General features: G+C 32.8%; 5 protein-coding genes and 1 non-coding gene across 6 annotated transcripts; 3 read left to right on the top strand and 3 right to left on the bottom strand.

Annotated features, from left to right (window-relative positions):
• Positions 1-69: 69 nt before the first annotated feature.
• On the bottom strand, positions 70-2514 carry LOC123676017 (TOM1-like protein 2). Its single transcript, XM_045611656.1, has one exon. It carries the CDS (start codon positions 2401-2403, stop codon positions 961-963), a length of 1443 nt encoding a protein of 480 aa, XP_045467612.1. The 5' UTR covers positions 2404-2514; the 3' UTR covers positions 70-960.
• Positions 2515-2582: 68 nt separating this feature from the next.
• On the top strand, positions 2583-6910 carry LOC123676018 (heterogeneous nuclear ribonucleoprotein H2-like). Its single transcript, XM_045611657.1, has 7 exons — positions 2583-2735; positions 2793-3053; positions 3107-3247; positions 3684-3822; positions 4495-4694; positions 5985-6187; positions 6243-6910. Exons 2-7 carry the CDS (start codon positions 2801-2803, stop codon positions 6462-6464), a joined length of 1158 nt encoding a protein of 385 aa, XP_045467613.1. The 5' UTR covers positions 2583-2735; positions 2793-2800; the 3' UTR covers positions 6465-6910.
• Positions 6911-7825: 915 nt separating this feature from the next.
• On the bottom strand, positions 7826-8718 carry LOC123676020. The gene has a single exon (XM_045611660.1). It carries the CDS (start codon positions 8611-8613, stop codon positions 7960-7962), a length of 654 nt encoding a protein of 217 aa, XP_045467616.1. The 5' UTR covers positions 8614-8718; the 3' UTR covers positions 7826-7959.
• A 303-nt stretch (positions 8719-9021) lies between these two features.
• LOC123676016 (innexin inx1) lies at positions 9022-11448 on the top strand. The gene has a single exon (XM_045611655.1). The coding sequence runs from the start codon at positions 9412-9414 to the stop codon at positions 10495-10497; it is 1086 nt and encodes a 361-aa protein (XP_045467611.1). The 5' UTR covers positions 9022-9411; the 3' UTR covers positions 10498-11448.
• Positions 11449-12740: 1292 nt separating this feature from the next.
• On the top strand, positions 12741-12813 carry Trnav-aac. The gene has a single exon. It is a non-coding gene; the product is annotated as a tRNA-Val (tRNA).
• Positions 12814-16456: 3643 nt separating this feature from the next.
• Positions 16457-17729, bottom strand: LOC123676015. The gene is made up of 2 exons (XM_045611654.1): positions 17281-17729; positions 16457-16749 (listed from the first exon to the last, which is right to left on the bottom strand). The coding sequence occupies exons 1-2, from the start codon at positions 17509-17511 to the stop codon at positions 16471-16473; spliced, it is 510 nt and encodes a 169-aa protein (XP_045467610.1). The 5' UTR covers positions 17512-17729; the 3' UTR covers positions 16457-16470.
• Between the last annotated feature and the right edge of the window lie 826 nt (positions 17730-18555).

The following is an 18555-nucleotide window of genomic DNA, read 5'->3' as shown; positions in this document are numbered from 1 at the left end:
TTGTAAGGCTTTGCCTCTGAGACAAAATTATTCATTAGAAACCTGAAAATGTAGTTAAGAAAACACAACTTTTACAATAATCATTTATTGAAAAAATAAGATAAACTGAATCCTAAAATTGATAATTCATATTTTTATGAAATAATAAATTCAACTTCATCTAACAATTATTAGTTCTTGCCAATTGTACTAAATTGAACCAAAGCTAGTTTTTTTAATAGCAATTATATGTATGGATAATTTCACTACTACTCTTCAAAGCTTGGTTTTCTTTAGATCTAAATTTTCACACAAATAATAATTATGATAACACTCAGATCATTAGATGAGAACATACATATATAAAAGCAAAAGGCGCCCTAAATTACTATAAAAATCAATACAATACAAAATAATAGTGTAGTGGTAAAAACAGAATTAATATAATATAATTTCCATTGTTGCTAATAATTTTTTAAAAAGTTTTTTATATATTTCACAGTTATATCAATAAAACCAACTGAATACACAAATTTGAAAGCTCTTATTAATAATTCTATAATACCTCATCATAAATTACAGTGGAATGAAAATACTACATCTACAATTTCTCATATTTAAGAGATTCTTCAATTTGTCAGTTCTTTCAATTTCAATTATTTTTTTTTACAAATTAAATACCAATTTCAAAGAATGAAGTTTCATAAACTTCACATTACCCATAATAAATAAATAAATCAATCGAGATAACAGAGATTATATAAATGAAGTATAAAATTTGCAGATTCGGATATTCAATCACAAGGTAGTTTGGTAATAACTGATATTGACTTTAAAAAAGCAATAAAATCTTATAAAATAATCAACAAAATCATAAGTCAACAAAAAGGTGATCAACAGTATTCACTACATAATGCCTGATCCAGATATAGGTATATTGATCTTTATATTTATTTATATATATAGATATTTTTGGTTAACTTACAACGGGAAGTGGCCTTCCTCCTTTTTCCCTTGTGTGCCATTCGACGCCTTTGGATTTCCACTCAGTGGAACAGCAGATTCAGCAGCAGCAGCTCTTTCCGCAAGAAATCTTTCGAATTCGCTGCTAGTTACAGATTCTTCGTTTCCACCAGTAGCTCCCAACCAGTTGGCCATTTCATGGAACTCCAATTCCTCAGATTTCTGATTGGATGTTAAAGAGCTGAGCCCCCCTGATACTTGATTGGGTTCTAAATTATCCTCATAAGTGCTCCCAGTGGTTTTAGAAGATTCATAGGTAACATTTCTTGATTGGGCAAACATATCAAAGTCATCTTCAGATTTAACTGTGTTTTTAGCGGAAACCATATTAATTTTACTCAACTGGGATGCAGCAGTTGTGTCAGATGTACTCAATTTAGTCAATTGATTGGGTAAATCATCATCAAAATCAATAAGACTATCAGATGCTTCCAGAGTAGGTTTGCCAGTTTGTGCCATTGGTGGTAAAGTTTTGGCCAAAATTGTCGAAGGAGAATGTCCCTTTGCTTCCCTATTCTTCTCCCATCTACTGTAACGTAGGAATAAATTATTCATATCATCGTTTATTCTCAATAGTTCAGCAGTGAGTTCATCATTTGGTAATCTACTAATGAGCTCCATCAGTCTTTCTTGCATTGCATGGCATGCAATGTTCAGTTCCTGCAAAAGCTCCAATTCGTCAACATTTTCTTTTCCAGGCGTCATCTCACTGAGCATTTCTCCAAGAACATTCATATTGCTCTGTACAACATCTAATTCAGACTGGAGCTTAGCTCTTTGCTCAGGTGACATTCCACCAGTAGGGCTGCATATTTGACGATTTGGAGATGTTTGAATTTGTGGCTCCATTGTTACAGGCAGTTCACTGACTGATCTTTTAGGTGTGTGAATAGGAGCTAGAGCATCAAGATCTGTAGCTGGGAATTCAATACCTTTAGCTTTCAAATCTTTATACACAGAAACAACACCAGACATTTCAGGAACGTTTTGGAAAGCATCAGCCCAAGCTTGGATTAAGCTGAGAACTTTTTCTTGTACAACTGTTGGAGGGTCGTTTTTGGGTCCAATCAATTTTACAAGTTCCTGAATGAAATCTTTCGTACAAACAAGAACTTGAAGGCGTTTTCCACAATTTTTGACACAGGTTTCAAGAACAATGAGTGTGTACATAATTATTGTGTAATTTTTGCCAACGTTTTGTGCAAGTCTTCTACGAATTGCTTTAATAGCGTCTCTTGGTCCTTCTTCCGACTCATTTACTAAATCACATATTTCCATGTTTAAAGCCCAATTTTCAGATGCAAGTGATCCATCTGTAGCTTGTTCTACCTTCATTCCTACAGGTGTTGCGAAGGGGTTGCCCCCAATTCCTCCGAGAGCATTACCAAAAAAAGAAGTCATTTCTCAAATAAAAAATAACTATACAATTATCAAACAACTATCAATTCGGGTCTTTACTTCTGGTGTTTTGACGTGATGGATAGTATTTATTTTTAACAATGAGCGTTTTTTAGTAACATTTGACATTTTACGTCAGATTGATGTCAACAATCCTTTGCAGAAAATATTTTTTCTATGTTCTGAGATGAAATCCTATCAAAACCGGCTAAAAGCATTTAGGTTATTTTTTCTATGATTTTAAAGCGTCTACTGACTTCTGGTCGCCATTTTGAATCATTAGTCAAAAACTTCGTATATAATTTTGGTGTATTTAAATTTAGTAAATACAATTGGTGAGTTTTTAAATATTTACAACAAGACGCTGTATCAAAATTAGAAATATTCTCTAGAATTGAAAATGTCGGGTGCTGGCGATCAAGAAGAAGGATATGTTGTCAAATTACGGGGCTTGCCTTGGTCTGTAACTGCTGAGGATGTTTTGAAGTTTTTTGAAGATTGCGATGTTATGAATGGTAAAAATGGAATACATTTGACAACTTCTAGAGAAGGCAGGCCTAGCGGAGAAGCTTATGTAGAGTTTGAAACACCTGAAGATTTAGAATTAGCTCTTGAAAAAGATAGAGATCACATCGGCAGCCGATATATTGAAGGTGAATAAAGCCTGTTATTCCCTATAATCGTTTATTAAGTATATCTCTTTCAGTATTCAAAGTTGGCAAAGCAGAAATGGACTGGATGGTTAAAAGATCTGGACCATCGTTTGGTTGCAATGATGATGGATGTGTTAGATTGAGGGGCTTACCTTTTGGATGTTCAAAAGAAGAAATTGCTCAATTTTTCACTGGTAATGATATTTCAGTGTTTCCTTGTATTGATTTAATGAATTTACCTCATCAGGAATGATAACCAATTTAATTTTTTGACTAAGAACTTATTGTGAATATACAAATGTAATTACCATGGTGAAAGTGACAAACAGTCAAGGCCTTAAAATATCACTAGTTTATGGTGTCATTGCATTTGTATATTATTTTAGATATTGAATGGAGTACTCAGGTTTAGATCTTGTTTCTTTTTTAATATCATGTTAAAATTTCTGAGTTCTTCATTCTGAATTACCGATCTAACATTTTAAATTCAATGCATGAGTCTTATGAAATTACACGATCTTCCCTTTATTTCATAATCATCTTGAGATATTTAATACTGAGTTCAAGGGCTGATTGGTTGGTTGCAATATATCGATGGGTTTTGATATTTGTTATTGTGGGTTGTTAAAGGGTTGGAGATAGTGCCAAACGGTATCACCCTACTGACAGACTACTCGGGGCGGAGCTCAGGGGAGGCGTATGTTCAGTTTGTTAACAAAGATGTGGCAGAGAAAGCTCTGCAGAAACACCGTGAAAAAATTGGACACAGGTGGGGTAGACAGGGAGGGGGGTCCTCCTTTTCTTTTTTTATTATATATTGTTTGTATTTTGATATTTTTCTCCTCTATTTGATAATTCAAATGTTGTACATTTCAAGCATTGTTGAATTTTGAATTATTACTAATTTTGCAATTACATAACATGCGAGTGTTTTGAATTTTAATTATAGCTTTTGAAATGTGCAAGGTATGAATTTGTATGTAGGAATAAGATCAATTCCATGAATGACATCAAAATGAGACATAAAAAAGTGTTGTTCTATTGTCAAAAGTTTTTTCATGATATTAGTTTTTTACTAAAAGTACAGAGGGTATTGTAAAAGTAGATATTTCTTTCCAAATTAAGTAGTATGTTTTTTCAAATATGATACTTATAATATTTTGATAGACTCACTTTTATATAATCCGTACTTCTAAAATTAATGGAATTTGTTTCAAAGATTCAGTTCGTGCTATTTCACTGAAGGTGATACAAATTAAAATTTTGGTTTTCTTGAAATTATTAACTTTCAAAAACTCGGTTGGTAATATAGAAAGAGTTAGTTCTGTAGGTGGCAATTGGATTCTTTTCTGAAGTAGAGAGCCCTTGAAATTGTGCAAAGTTCATATTTACTACCTCGTCTTCGTTTCTTTTGTAACCATAATTTTATGTTTTGATATAGGTACATAGAAATATTCAGAACTAGCCTGTCTGAAATTGCAAGCGCTTTAGGTTACACTGGCAGTAGACGATCTGGATCATTTAATCCCCGCCCAAGTCCCTACGATAGGGGTGACAGATATGGAGGCGGCGGTGGAGGTGGTGTAGGCAGATTCCAAGGACGAGGTTCTAGGAACTTCAAAGGATCAAACTTTTCTAACGGTAACATGTTTATTTACGATCATATTGTTACAATGTTGAATGAAAAATTACCCAATATTTCCAAAATCAACAGAGTTGGAAACTCAATACAAATTGATAATATAGGGTGTTTTTTTTCGAGGTATATAACTTTAAGTTGGCATTACTGTTCAAGATGGCGACCGATTTAACAGCTGTCAAATGATTTATTCTCAGTTTGATTTGGCAATTCATCATGAATAGACTCACGCCTGAACAACGCTTGCAAATAGTGCAATTTTATTTCGAAAATAATGGTTCTGTGCGGAATACGTATCGCGCACTACGTCCATTTTATTTTGTTTAGCGATGAAGCGCACTTCTGGTTGAATGGCTACGTCAACAAATAAAACTGTCGCATTTGGAGTGAAACTAATCCTCAAGCGTATGTCGAAACACCGTTACATCCAGAAAAACTGACTGTTTGGTGCGCTTTATGGGCTGGTGGAATCAATGGTTCGTACTTCTTCAAAAACGATGATGGCCAGAACGTTACAGTCAATGGTGATCGGTATAGAGCCATGATAACTAACTTTTTCATTCCTGAATTGAACAACCATGATGTCCAGGAGCTGTGGTTCCAACAAGACGGCGCAACATGTCACACAGCTCGTGCCACAATCGATTTATTGAAAGATACGTTTGGTGACCGCCTAATTTCACGTTTTGGACCTGTAAATTGGCCTCCAAGATCTTGTGATTTAACACCGCTAGACTACTTTCTGTGGGGCTATGTAAAGTCATGGGTCTATGCGGATAAGCCACAAACCCTTGACCATTTGGAAGACAACATTCGCCGTGTTATTGCCGATATACGGCCACAAATGTTGGAAAAAGTAATCGAAAATTGGACGTCCAGACTGGACTATATCCGAGCCAGCCGTGGCAGTCATATGCCAGAAATCATATTCAAACTGTAATGCCACAAGATTATCTTGCGGATAAATAAAATTCATGTCAATTGAATAATCCATCGTTGTTTTATTGCAATTTAAAGTTCTATAGCTCTAAAAAAACACCCTTTATATGTATAATTTTTATCTGACCAATAAACAAGTTTGAATAATTTGAAAGATCTCTCCGATCGCCTATGGTTTGAACAGTAAATCACATTATCATTGAAGTGTGATATTTTCTATGAAAAATTTGTACTTGACTGTTGATAGAGTTGAAGAACCATAGAAACTCACTATCAACTCACAGGTTATGTGTCAATTCACAGATATGATTATTTTGATTTGGTGTGCATCTAAGCTTGCGATTTCTTCACAGATTACAACAATTATAGTAGGCCATCGGGCGGATGGTCTGGTGGAAACCAAAATGGTGGTGGTGGTGGTGGAGGAGGTCGATTCGTAGACCCATGGAATAGCAATTCAGGACACAATGGAGGTGGTGGTGGAAGCGGTGGGGGAATGCACTGCGTCCACATGAGGGGATTACCATTCAAAGCTACTCAGCTGGACATAGCAGACGTAAGTTGAAAATTTTCAATCGATGGCATCTTTCAAAAACCTGTTTTTTCTTCAGTTTTTCAAGCCAGTTATGCCTGTTAGCATCCGTCTACTACAAGACCATTCTGGAAGGGCCTCTGGAGAGGCAGATGTTGAATTTGCTAATCACGAAGATGCACTCAGAGCTATGAACAAAGATAAGAGCAACATGCAGCACCGCTATATAGAATTGTTTTTGACCTCCGGTGGTGGAGGTGGTAGTGGAGGAGGTGGTTATGGGGGCCGAAGAAGATTGTAAAGGGGGTTTTGAAGTTTTGATATCACAGTTACTTAATTTTTGAGGGGATGTTCTGTAAAATGAACTCTTATATTGAACGAATATTTTCAGTTTATTGACAGTTCCAAGAAGCTCATTTTTATAGTCGGAATTATTTTGATTTGATTTAGTTTCTTCTATATCATGGATGAATGAAAGTGATTGTAAGATTTCCTTAAGTTTAGTTAATTATTTTTGTATATTTATTTCTCTGAGATATGAAACGTATTTTATAATATATAAAAGGGACTCAGTATGATCTTGATTTAGCGAATACATCAATCGTAGTATTTGTTAAGTGGTCACTATCAATTTGGGAAATAATGTTTAATCTTTTGATTTAATACACAAATATTCTTTGGAATATCAAGATATTGCTGTCGCTTGAAAGAAAACTATTGTATGTACAATAAAGATTTTAGAGTAAATATTTCATTGTCTTTTTTCTCCCTTTGAAATTTATTTATAGAGGGTATTCATAAATTCGATATACAAACAAATTAAGATACAGTCGCCGCCAAATAAGATTGCAAATCTAAGGCGCAGAGAGAGATAATGCTATCTCCTTCGCACTATTACGGCATTGGTTCTGATTTCGAGACTGCTTAACTCAGTGGCGTGGTAAATATATTGAATCGGCAATGAATTATTCGAGATAACGAAAAAAAATATCAGAGGATAACATTTGACATTGAGAGTAGAACCATTTATTATAAGAAAAGATAGAAAAAGTTTACATTTATAACAGGTAGTTTTATTTGAGAAAATAAGATATATATATCGATGAATGATGCACTTTGAAATTCGTTATGCTTTATATGTATGCTACTGAATGGAACGCTTCGGTTTATTAGCTCCACCTTCAATTTTGTGCGCAGCCAAGTTCTTGCCAACATATTTGGCGGCGACTGTATCTGGATAATTTTTAAAAAAAGTCCTATAAACATGGACTCTTAATGCTTCGTTTCAGATACAGGATTTTTTACTCAGCATCTGCACTTCACAAAACATTTAACTAATAGCGTATTTGACTAGTTGCAACAGTTCGAATCAATTCGAGCTAATTATGTCATTTAGCTCTACCAAAATTCAAATTAATTCGCACTGGTGCAGCCATTCAAACACGCTATAAGATTTGCCATAGATATTGTCAATTTCGATTACACATTATTAGGATATTTTTTTAACAGTGCAGTCTTTTCCCTGTATCTAATAACTACAATAATAAAATTAATTACTTTCTGATTCCATTACCAAGTGATATGAAAAAGACAAACTAGGAACAGAGGTTTATCGAGGTGGTTTGAAAAAATGGGGGGATCACTTCAACATAAAAAAACAAATTCTATAGAAATAACTCTAACTTTATAAAAAGCGTAATAACTATTTGTGCTAATTCTTTACATACAATAAATTCATTAAGATAAAATTTAATAACAACCTTGCTTTCCCATGAATTATATCTTTAAAAACGACATTATTTCACTGGTTTACTTTTTTTGGTTGATTCTTTTGCATCCATCCTTTCCTTCTCTACTACAGCCTTCAAATGCTGTGATAAAACTGCAAATGGATCTTCTGCTAATTGTGTGTTCTTGAGTAATTTTTTATAAATGTTCACTTGGTGTATGGTTTTCTTTTGTATTTTCTTACTTTTGTCAATAGCTTTCTTTTTAGGAGTTTCTCTTGTTGATTTGAATTTTGAAGGTGCAGGCGAATATTCAAATTTGGGCAAACTGTCCACCAGATCTCCCAATCCTAATGAGTCATTACTATTTTGCTTATTTTTCTGTTTTTTCTTGTGCTCTTTCTTGAACTGATTAACAGTGTCAATTCTTCTGAGTAATAATTGTCTTCGCAGCTTTCGTTTCTCCTTCTTAGGTAGTATGTCTTCAGTATGTAATGATTTGCTTGATTTATAAGATTTCACACTAACTGTATCATCATCAACTCTTTTAGGTGCATTGTTTAATAGTGATAATATGTCAATTCCCTCGAAAACATTGGAGTTCAGTTCGGGGGGTAGTACTGGTAGTTGAGGCAAGGATGCAACTGGTTCAGCTGGTAGAACACTTTTTTTGGATTGTGTAGAGAGATGTATTTTATAACGTCGATTTTTGTGTTTACCCATTTTATGATTCACAAAATTCAATTTCTCACGACTGGAAATTTTCAACTTTATTAACAATTATTATTATAACTTTCTGAGTTTCTAAGGTTATTATTGTATATTTAGGTTAGTTCATATATTTAGTATTCTGTGATTCATACCATAGAGCTTTTATTCAGTTTTCTTTTTTTATGAATCTTAATAAAACAATTTTTGAAATGATTTTTTCCGAATATGATTATATTGTCTTTTTTATTTTTCATAGGAATAATATACCATACATTCTCCATAATAATAAATGTATGAAAATATTTTTCAATTTATTTTTATTTGAATTCATTCTTATTAGAAAGTTTCGAAAGGAAGGTTTATTGATAACAAACTAATTGTTTTCCTCTCATTATAACCCAAATAAATCGATGCTTGTTAGTTAATGAGACATTCCTTTCGAAATATCATTGTTTAGCTCGGAATTTCTCATGGTCCAGTTGTTTGCATCTGTATTCATCTTATTCTTACGTCTCATCTTTTGTATGCTGTTGACGAGTTGACATTGTCTGAGGAACTTGTAAAGTTGTTTTACCTGATAAGTGAACGTGACTGACCGTTCGTTGCGTGAATAGCTGCCTCAAAAGGATATGAATCATTTTTAACGCAAGTAACTTGGTGAGGAAATTTGTGTAAAGTGACCCAATAAGTATTCAACCTTCGAGCGTATGATGACTTATGGACTGTGAGGTGACTGTCGCCGAATGTTTTGAAATGAACCTAGTGTTTTAACCAGTGGTATTCAAGTGATCAATTAAAAAAAAATCAAACATGTTCAAGTTACTTGGTGGACTAGCTCATTATTTAAAACAACAAGACATAGTGACGGATTGTGCAATATTCCGTCTGCACAATTTGTTCACTACAGCTTTGTTGATGGGATGCAGCTTGATAATAACAGCGACCCAATATGTTGGACGACCGATCCAGTGCATCGTTCAGGATAGGAATCCTCACGTAGTGAACACTTTCTGTTGGATTTCTTCCACGTTTACAATGGCCGACGCTTTCAACAGACAGATAGGATCAGAAGTTGCAGCCCCAGGTCTCTCAAACGACTTTGATGATGTTCATGCTCACAAATATTATACTTACTATCAGTGGGTTTGTTTTGCGTTATTTTTCCAAGGTTTAGCATGTTACACCCCCAAATTTATCTGGGATAAATTTGAAGGAGGCTTGATGAAAACCTTAGTCATGGGATTGAACATAGGAGCCACCCCCGAAAAAGTTAGGAATGCCAGAAAGGAGATCGTGATAGAGTATCTTCTTGAGCATTTGAAGAAACATAGATTTTATGCTATTAGATACTGGTGCTGTGAATGTCTCTGTTTAGTAAACATAATAGTTCAACTTTATTTGATGAATAAATTTTTTGATGGTGAATTTTTATCATATGGTCTCAGGGTTATGAATTACTCCAATGAAGCTCAAGAAGAACGTGTAGATCCAATGGTTTACATCTTCCCAAGACTTACCAAATGCAACTTTTACAAATATGGTCCTTCTGGTAGTATTCAGAAACTGGATAGTTTATGTGTTCTTCCTTTGAATATTGTCAATGAGAAGACTTACATTTTCCTTTGGTTCTGGTTCATGATACTTGCTTCTTTGCTGACCATTTTGGTGATATATAGGGTTTGCATGATGCTATTCCCAAAATTCAGGACTCGTATCTTCCATTCTAAAAATTATGGTAGTCCATATGAAGTGTCACAAACAATTACAAGGAAAACAGATATAGGAGATTGGTGGGTTCTTTATATGTTGGGAACCAATATGGATTCTCTGATTTTCAAAGAAATGATTTCTGAGTTGTCTAAGAGAATTGAAGTGAAGTCTTCTAACCGCAGATGATTTTTTTTTTCAATGGAGATATCTGTTCCGACGTGGACAGATTAATATCCAATTATTCTTCTCAAATCTTGCCGAGAATCTCTGAAAGACTTGGATTCTTGTGTTTCTCGAATAATACAAATTCTGATCTATAAATTTGAAAAAATACTTGCGCCTTTATAATTGCCTTTGATAAATTTTGATAATGTATACAAATGCAGTTTTTAGATTTTTAACTTGATTATCATTGATAATGATGTTTGCTCATAATGTTTTTAAAAAATGAGAATGTCTATTTTTATAGAATTTTATAAACACGTTTGTGGTTGATAGTTATAAGAAAGTTTGTACCTTGAACTCAATATTTGATTTGTTCTTTGTGTCTTCACAAACTGAGTTATTTACACTGTGAATTTGCAGATTGATCATTTTTTCTGATTATTTTAAGGCATTTATTGACAAAAACTAGCTTTAATTTTATTTATATCCTAGTGAATTCAAAATTGTTAGTTATACTAAGAATCATTTTGATTCAATATTAATGTAACCAGTGAAAAACTCCAGTTTGTTATTTTAAATTAACAATCAAACTTGAATATTTGGTGAAACAAACTGCCTTATTTTAAAGTGAAGGATTCTTTGTTTTCTTCGCAGCTCATTTATGTAGTACATAAGTTAATCTGATTCATTTTCCACAAATATATTTATTTTAGGCTAATTTAGGTTTAGCTGTTAAGAATCTCTTTATTCATTCATAATTATTTTATGATTATTTCAATAATTTTAAACATTTCCTGTGAATTATTTCAAAGTGATAATATATGCATTTATATTCGTTCCTCTTCTGAGAATAAATGTTGAATTGACATTCTTCTCTTGATTAATTGTAATGACATATCATAAGATGATTGATCTTAATTGAATGGTGTCTAGTTCAATTTTGATTTCCAATAAATATGTTATAAAACAATATATGTTTGGTTTTCCTTGTAGGCCTCTATGAAACCTCCCAGAAGTTTGAATGAATTAGGATAACCAGTTGTGTTCTGTAATGTTGCCATCCCCATTTTAGATGCCACATTGTTAATTGTTTACCAACAGTAAATTTTTTGATGGGTTGGAAGTAGAGTTCTACAGAAATGGTGAAAGTACAATAAATCATGATAATTCATCAAACTTGGCAATAGCCACAATGTAATAAGTAAAAAGTATACAGGGTGTTCCTAAATTGGAAGTACAAACAAAAATTCTCGCAATTTTTTCTGGAACAGTGCCATCTTCTTATTTCCTACAGATATTTTTTATTTTTTTTTTGGTGGACCACTGGTAGTTTAAAAAAATGTAAAAAGATACTTTGATCTAGTAGGTATTATACTTTTAGATTTCTTGTAGTTTTGTCGCATTTGCTACCGATTTCGAGAAAAAAAGTTCAAACAATTCTTTACTAATTAGGCAAGAATCTACAAGAAGTGTGAATGTAGATCAAACATTTATAAATAATTTCTTATCTCTTTTGGAACGTGATTAGCAGGCACAAGTGAATTGCTTAGTTTGCAATTTGATAAAATGTATACAGCCATCTATTTATTACGATACGTGCAATTCTAATGCTTAGCTTTAGCAATGTTATTGATGAAATATCTGGAACTCTGGAAAAAATTAAATAGTTCACAATGATTAGTTATCTTTATAATATAAATTTATAGGTTTCAAAAATACTAAGATAAAAGTTAATCTCAATTTCGACAAAGAAATTCATGTTCAAATTCAACACGTGACTTTTCATATACTCAAAATGATCGATTTAGAAAATTACCGCCATTGGAATCCATTCTAGGAATATAAGGATAATTAATACCTTATTACCTACCTTTCAATATAAATCATAATTTGGTTGGGAGATCTAGCTGATGCTGGTAGGTATTCCCGTTTAAGCTTAGCATATAGATAGATTATTAATGTTCTGAGCGTTTAAGTATGGAATAAGTTATTCTATTCTATTTTCAAAGAAAGGTATTCCCAGAGTGGTTTTTCATCTTTGAAGAATAAACATAGAGCTTGGCAACCATCATAACATCTACGTACTTTACAAGTTGCAGAGAAAATGTTTAGGTGCGTCGCGTCGTTTGTAAAATATTTTAATTATTTCGAAAATGAAAGTAATATTTAATATTTATGTATTTACTATTTAGCATAAATACAAATAGCAAGTGTATACTAAATTAATGTGATTCAAAAGCTAAATGTGCTCACAATATATTCAAGTTTCCGTGGTGTAGTGGTTATCACATCCGCCTAACACGCGGAAGGTCCCCGGTTCGATCCCGGGCGGAAACAAGTTTTTTATTTTCATTTGGGTATTTGACATTTTATTATGATAATTGAGGTAATCATTTCTATTATTTTAAGTATCAAATGGTGATCCAAGTTAATGTAGCCATTGCAAGAGAATTCCATTTTATATAATTTCAGAGCATTCCTGAATTTGATCAAAGCTTTTACATTTTTTGAGTCGAACTTCTTGTTGTGGGTTATTTGATATTGTAAATTCCAAATAATCTGCTGCAACAGCTTTTCACTCAACAGCATTACTTCCTCACATTCAATGATCAAGAAAGTCAAACCTGGCTGAAATGAAAAGGAAATAATTCAAAAATCATAATTCTCATCAATTCGTTTATTATTTCAATGAATAAATAAATTTTAGTAAACCCTATAACTTTCTGGAAAATGTAAAATGCGAATATCGAATAAAAAATTCAGAGCTTTCCTCGAGAACTAGAGTTAGTTTTTGAGAAAGCTTCGTCTGCATAACAACATTTTCACCATTTTCGTAGTGCATTCTACAATTCTAGAATTTTTCTCACAAAAGTTACAAAATGTAGCTATGATTTGTTTCAATAATAGTTTTTTCACTCACCAAAAAAGTAATCACGGCTAAAATATACGAGTATTCACATTGCACCACACAGTGAAACAAATTGAAGCAGAATACAACAATATATCTGATGATACATTCTCCACCTAGTTTATTGAAGTCTCTATTTGACCTCTTCATCAAAATTAAATGATCAATTTGTTCATCGAAAAAACTCTCGGATATGATGTTTTGGGTTAAGATGCTCTTAGAATTTTTCATTATCAAATTCATTTCCTTCAACTTCCATTTGTAGGTTTCCAGAATGTGGAAAAGAAAAATGATAAAATAGTAGGCTTGTAATGTTGCAGATATAAAGATTATACTTTTGTAAATTATCCAAGCAGTATCCCAACTCTCAATAAGAGGAACCAAAAATAATAATCCAAGGACAGGCTTAATGCTAGCAAAGTTTACCCAACTGATTTTTTTTGGATATAATACGAATGAGTTTGATATTTCTTCCAAATCATCCAGCAAAGTCTCCCATTCCTTTGTTCTTGTCAATAAATGGAAACCCAAGTAGATAAAAACTGAGCATATTGCAATTCTGAAAAGATGTTACAATTTTAATAGGTAGGTATAGACATTAAAAAAATAATATCTTATATAGACTGTTCGCGTACGAACTTCATGATATGATATATAATGTTATGAACTTCAAAAAATCATACATGCTCCACTATGGAGATGAAGGTGTATATGGCAGGGAACACTCAGTGTCACATTGAGTCCCATCAGTGCTTCTGAGATGAAACACAAAATCTTCAGATAATCTTTGAAATTGGCTGGAAAGTCTTCGCCGAACTATGAGTGAACCATATTTGTCTGTATAGGGTGTCCCAAATTTGATGCTCACTTGGAGAAAATACTACAAGGAATCCCTAGTTCTTTTTTCGAAATAATAAGATATCAGAATGCAAATTATAGATATTTCAAGTCAAAAAACTCTATATCTTAGAAACGGATAACATTGTTGAAAAACCGATAACGGGATGGTTTTCGACGAATCTGCGGACAAAAAAACTGCGTTGAAAAATACAGGTGTCCCATTTAAGAAACACCAACTTTGCTCTCTAAAATGGTAATTCATTTATTCTATGATATGTTACGAGTACCATATAAACCATAAAAATTACCAATAAAAAAGGTTCAGAATTTTTCGAATATCTCGAACAGAAACCAAGATATAGCGAAATACTCGAAACAGTCATTTTTCAGAAACGTCTGGTAACTTGAGAACGAATCTAGATATCTATGATCTGCTTTCTGATATCTGATTTTTTCCAAAAAAAGAGCACGTGGTCCTTGAAGATTTTTTTCTCTTATTGTTCTCGAGATGCTTTCAGTGAGCATCGAATTTGGGACACCCTGTAACATTTCGAATAACTCTTGAACCACAGAAGGAAAATTCGGATTATAAAAATATAATGCATGGATCAACGAAAGTTTAAAAGCTTTCAGGGCCCTTCTCAATTTTGTTTTTTGGATGAAAGTATGTTTTTCGTATTCAAGATGCGATTTTTGAATTATTTCAAAAATGAGTTTTGCCTTACTTTCCAAAGTAGACTCTCCCATAGAGTAATGACTAATGAACATAGATAAAAGAAGTAGGTATACGCAATTTTTACATGTCCCCAACATGGTTAGATTACGTTGTCGGATTGTGACATATTTTCAAATCCACAATTTCATTATGAATGAATATGATATTGAATGAAATATATTTATTAGAGTGATTCCCCATTAAATATGCAAATATGAATATTTGGAATCCGATATTTTTCCTTATTGTCGAATTTATAATAAGCAGAATATTTATTATTTTCTGTATCTACCTATTGAAATTCAAGGTTTGGCAACTTTTGCTCTCCTAGTGTCATCGGTTATTTCACGTTGTTTGGTGCGCTTCTTTTCTGAATTTCTGATATATTGAGGCATTTATTTTAATATATTTTGAGTTAATATGAAACGTTGATTCACTATGGGACCTAAAAAGTGCGTTCTTTGTGAAGAAACTCGCGAATTGATTGAAATATCGTATCATAGATATGTTTTCATTTACGCGCGTTTCTTGTCAAATTTGATAGTTCATGTTGGGGACAAAATTGGCTTACTGAAAATGACATATTCTCCCTCTATCTATGTTTATTACTCTTAGGTCTCACCTCATCACATTAATCAATCCAGAAATGTCAAAATCTGGTGGAAGCAGCACCAATTTCATAATGAAATTCCCAGAATATGCAAGACAAAAAAAGGTGGCCATGCCCTTAGTTATCATCCGTTTTGTAAAACTCATGCGGTCCAAATATACCCAAGGGACAGACCCAATACCAATTCCGATTTGCATCAAGATGTAGAAGATTTTCTGGTGGTTATTACGGCTTTTGGTGATCATTTCTCTTCTAGGCAATCTCGAGTAATGCTTTGCGGTGAAACCATCATCGATATAAGTGTATACATATAATCAACTCATTGATGCGAAAAAAATTTATATTGAAATGGTTCTATTCAACTTTACTGAACGGTAACTGTTTCATGTTTGAATGGAATTAGTTTCGACAAATGGATCTTACTCAGGAATATAACCATTTCTGGTTATTGATTTGAGCTTTGGAAATTCCAAAATAGGTACTTTTGCTGTTATTATTTTCATCATGACTGCTAAACGAATTTTGGTGGGTGAAACATTCTTATTGCTATAGCAGTTTGTTAGGTATTGGAATGTGCAGAATACAAAACTAAAATTTGAAAAAATCTGTTCATTATCTCTCGAGATCTCGAGTGGTCCAAAAAATCATGATTCTGACCAATATGCATTTTAATGGGTGTTTTTTGCAGAGTTTTCTTGCCTTTTTTCTTATTTTGCATGGGGTTTGAAATAGTGAGGGTGGTGTATATCTTTAGGATGACTATACGCTCTAATAGTGTGACGTCACACACCGCCATTTTTGGTTCTCCTGTCAGTGTTCGGAATCCAAACAAATAAATTGTCATTCAAATTAGTACGGTGTCGTTGAAGGAATTGGCTTATTTTCATAAATAAGTGTATTTGAGGAACAAATTTTTTATTTTCATTTGGGCATTTGACATTTTATTATGATAATTGTAGTAATCATTTCTATTATTTTAAGTATCAACTGGTGATCCAAGTTAATGTAGCCATTGCAAGAGAATTCCATTTTATATAATTTCAGAGCATTCCTGAATTTGATCAAAGCTTTTACATTTTTTGAGTCGAACTTCCTGTTGTGGGTTATTTGATATTGTAAATTCCAAATAATCTGCTGCAACAGCTTTTCACTCAACATCATTACTTCCTCACATTCAATGATCAAGAAAGTCAAACCTGGCTGAAATGAAAAGGAAATTATTCAAAAATCATAATTCTCATTAATTCGTTTATTATTTCAATAAATAAATAAATTTTAGTAAACCCAAACTTTCTGGAAAATGTAAAATGCGAATATCGAATAAAAAATTCAGAGCTTTCCTCGAGAACTAGAGAGAACTAGTTTTTGAGAAAGCTTCGTCTGCATAACAACATTTTTACCATTTCCATAGTGCATTCTACAACATCAATGCTTTGTTGAAGCGTGTATCGTACCATTTTTAGTAATGACGTAGTTTTAATTGTCAAATGTCAAAATATGACAGCTTGAAAAATGACGGCTGCCCAGACAGCGGGAAATTCAAAATACAACTTCTTATTGGATAATTAGCAGTAGTCAACAAAAAGCAAATTTTTTCTTTTTAAAAAATGTAGGCCCAAAACTGACAAATTAAATTGAATTGTGCAATCAAATTAATGAAAATCATCCAATATAGAATTTTTCTTACAAAATGTAGCTATGATATGTTTCAATAATATTTTTTTCACTCACCAAAAAAGCAATCACGGTCAAAATATACGAGTATTCACATTGCACCACACAGTGAAACAAATTGAAGCAGAATACAACAATATATCTGATGATAAATTCTCCACCTAGTTTATTGAAGTCTCTATTTGACCTCTTCATCAAAATTAAATGATCAATTTGTTCATCGAAAAAACTCTCGGATATGATGTTTTGAGTCAAGATGCTCCTAGATTTTTTCATTAGCGAATTCATTTCCTTCAACTTCCATTTGTACGTTTCCAGAATGTGGAAAAGAAAAATGATAAAATAGTAGGCTTGTAATGTTGCAGATACAAAGATTATGCTTTTGTAAATTATCCAAGCAGTATCCCAACTTTCAATAAAAGGAACCAAAAATAATAATCCAAGGACAGGCTTAATGCTAGCAAAGTTTACCCAACTGATTTTTTTTGGATATAATACGAATGAATTTGATATTTCCTCCAAACCATCCAGTAAGGTCTCCCATTCCTTTGTTCTTGTCAATAAATGGAAACCCAAGTAGATAAAAACTGAGCATATTGCAATTCTGAAAAGATGTTAAAGATGTTAAAAGATGTTACAATTTTAATAGGTAGGTATAGACATTGAAAATAATATCTTATATAGACTATATACGAACTTCATGATATGATATATAATGTTATGAACTTCAAAAAATCATACATGCTCCACTATGGAGATGAAGGTGTATATGGCAGGGAACACTCAGTGTCACATTGAGTCACATCAGTGCTTCTGAGATGAAACACAAAATCTTCAGATAATCTTTGAAATTGGCTGGAAACTCTTCGCCAAATTATGAGTGAACCATATTTGTCTGTTCAGGGTGTCCTAAATTCGATGCTCGCTTGGAGAAAATACTACAAGGAATCCCGAGTTCTTTTTTCTAAATAATAAAATATTAGAAAGCAAATCATAGATATTTCGAGGCAAAAAACTCAATATCTTAGAAACGGATAACATTTTTGAAAAATCGATAACGGGATGGTTTTCGTCAAATCTGTGGACAAAAAAAACTGCGTTAAAAAATATAGGGTGTCCCATTTAAGAAACACCAACTTTGCTCTATATCTCTAAAATGGTAATTAATTACTATGATCTGTTACGAGTACCATATAAACCAAAAAAATTACCGATAAAATCGTTTCAGAATTTTTGGAACATCTCGAACAGAAAACAAGATATAGCGAAATATTCGAAACAGTCATTTTTCAGAAACGTCTGGTAACTTGAGAACGAATCTAGATATCTATG

Source organism: Harmonia axyridis, chromosome 3, assembly GCF_914767665.1.
Source record: "Harmonia axyridis chromosome 3, icHarAxyr1.1, whole genome shotgun sequence".
NCBI classification, from domain to species: domain Eukaryota; kingdom Metazoa; phylum Arthropoda; class Insecta; order Coleoptera; family Coccinellidae; genus Harmonia; species Harmonia axyridis.
The sequence above is the reverse complement of the archived record's forward strand: the minus strand, read 5'-3'. Positions and strand labels throughout refer to the sequence as shown.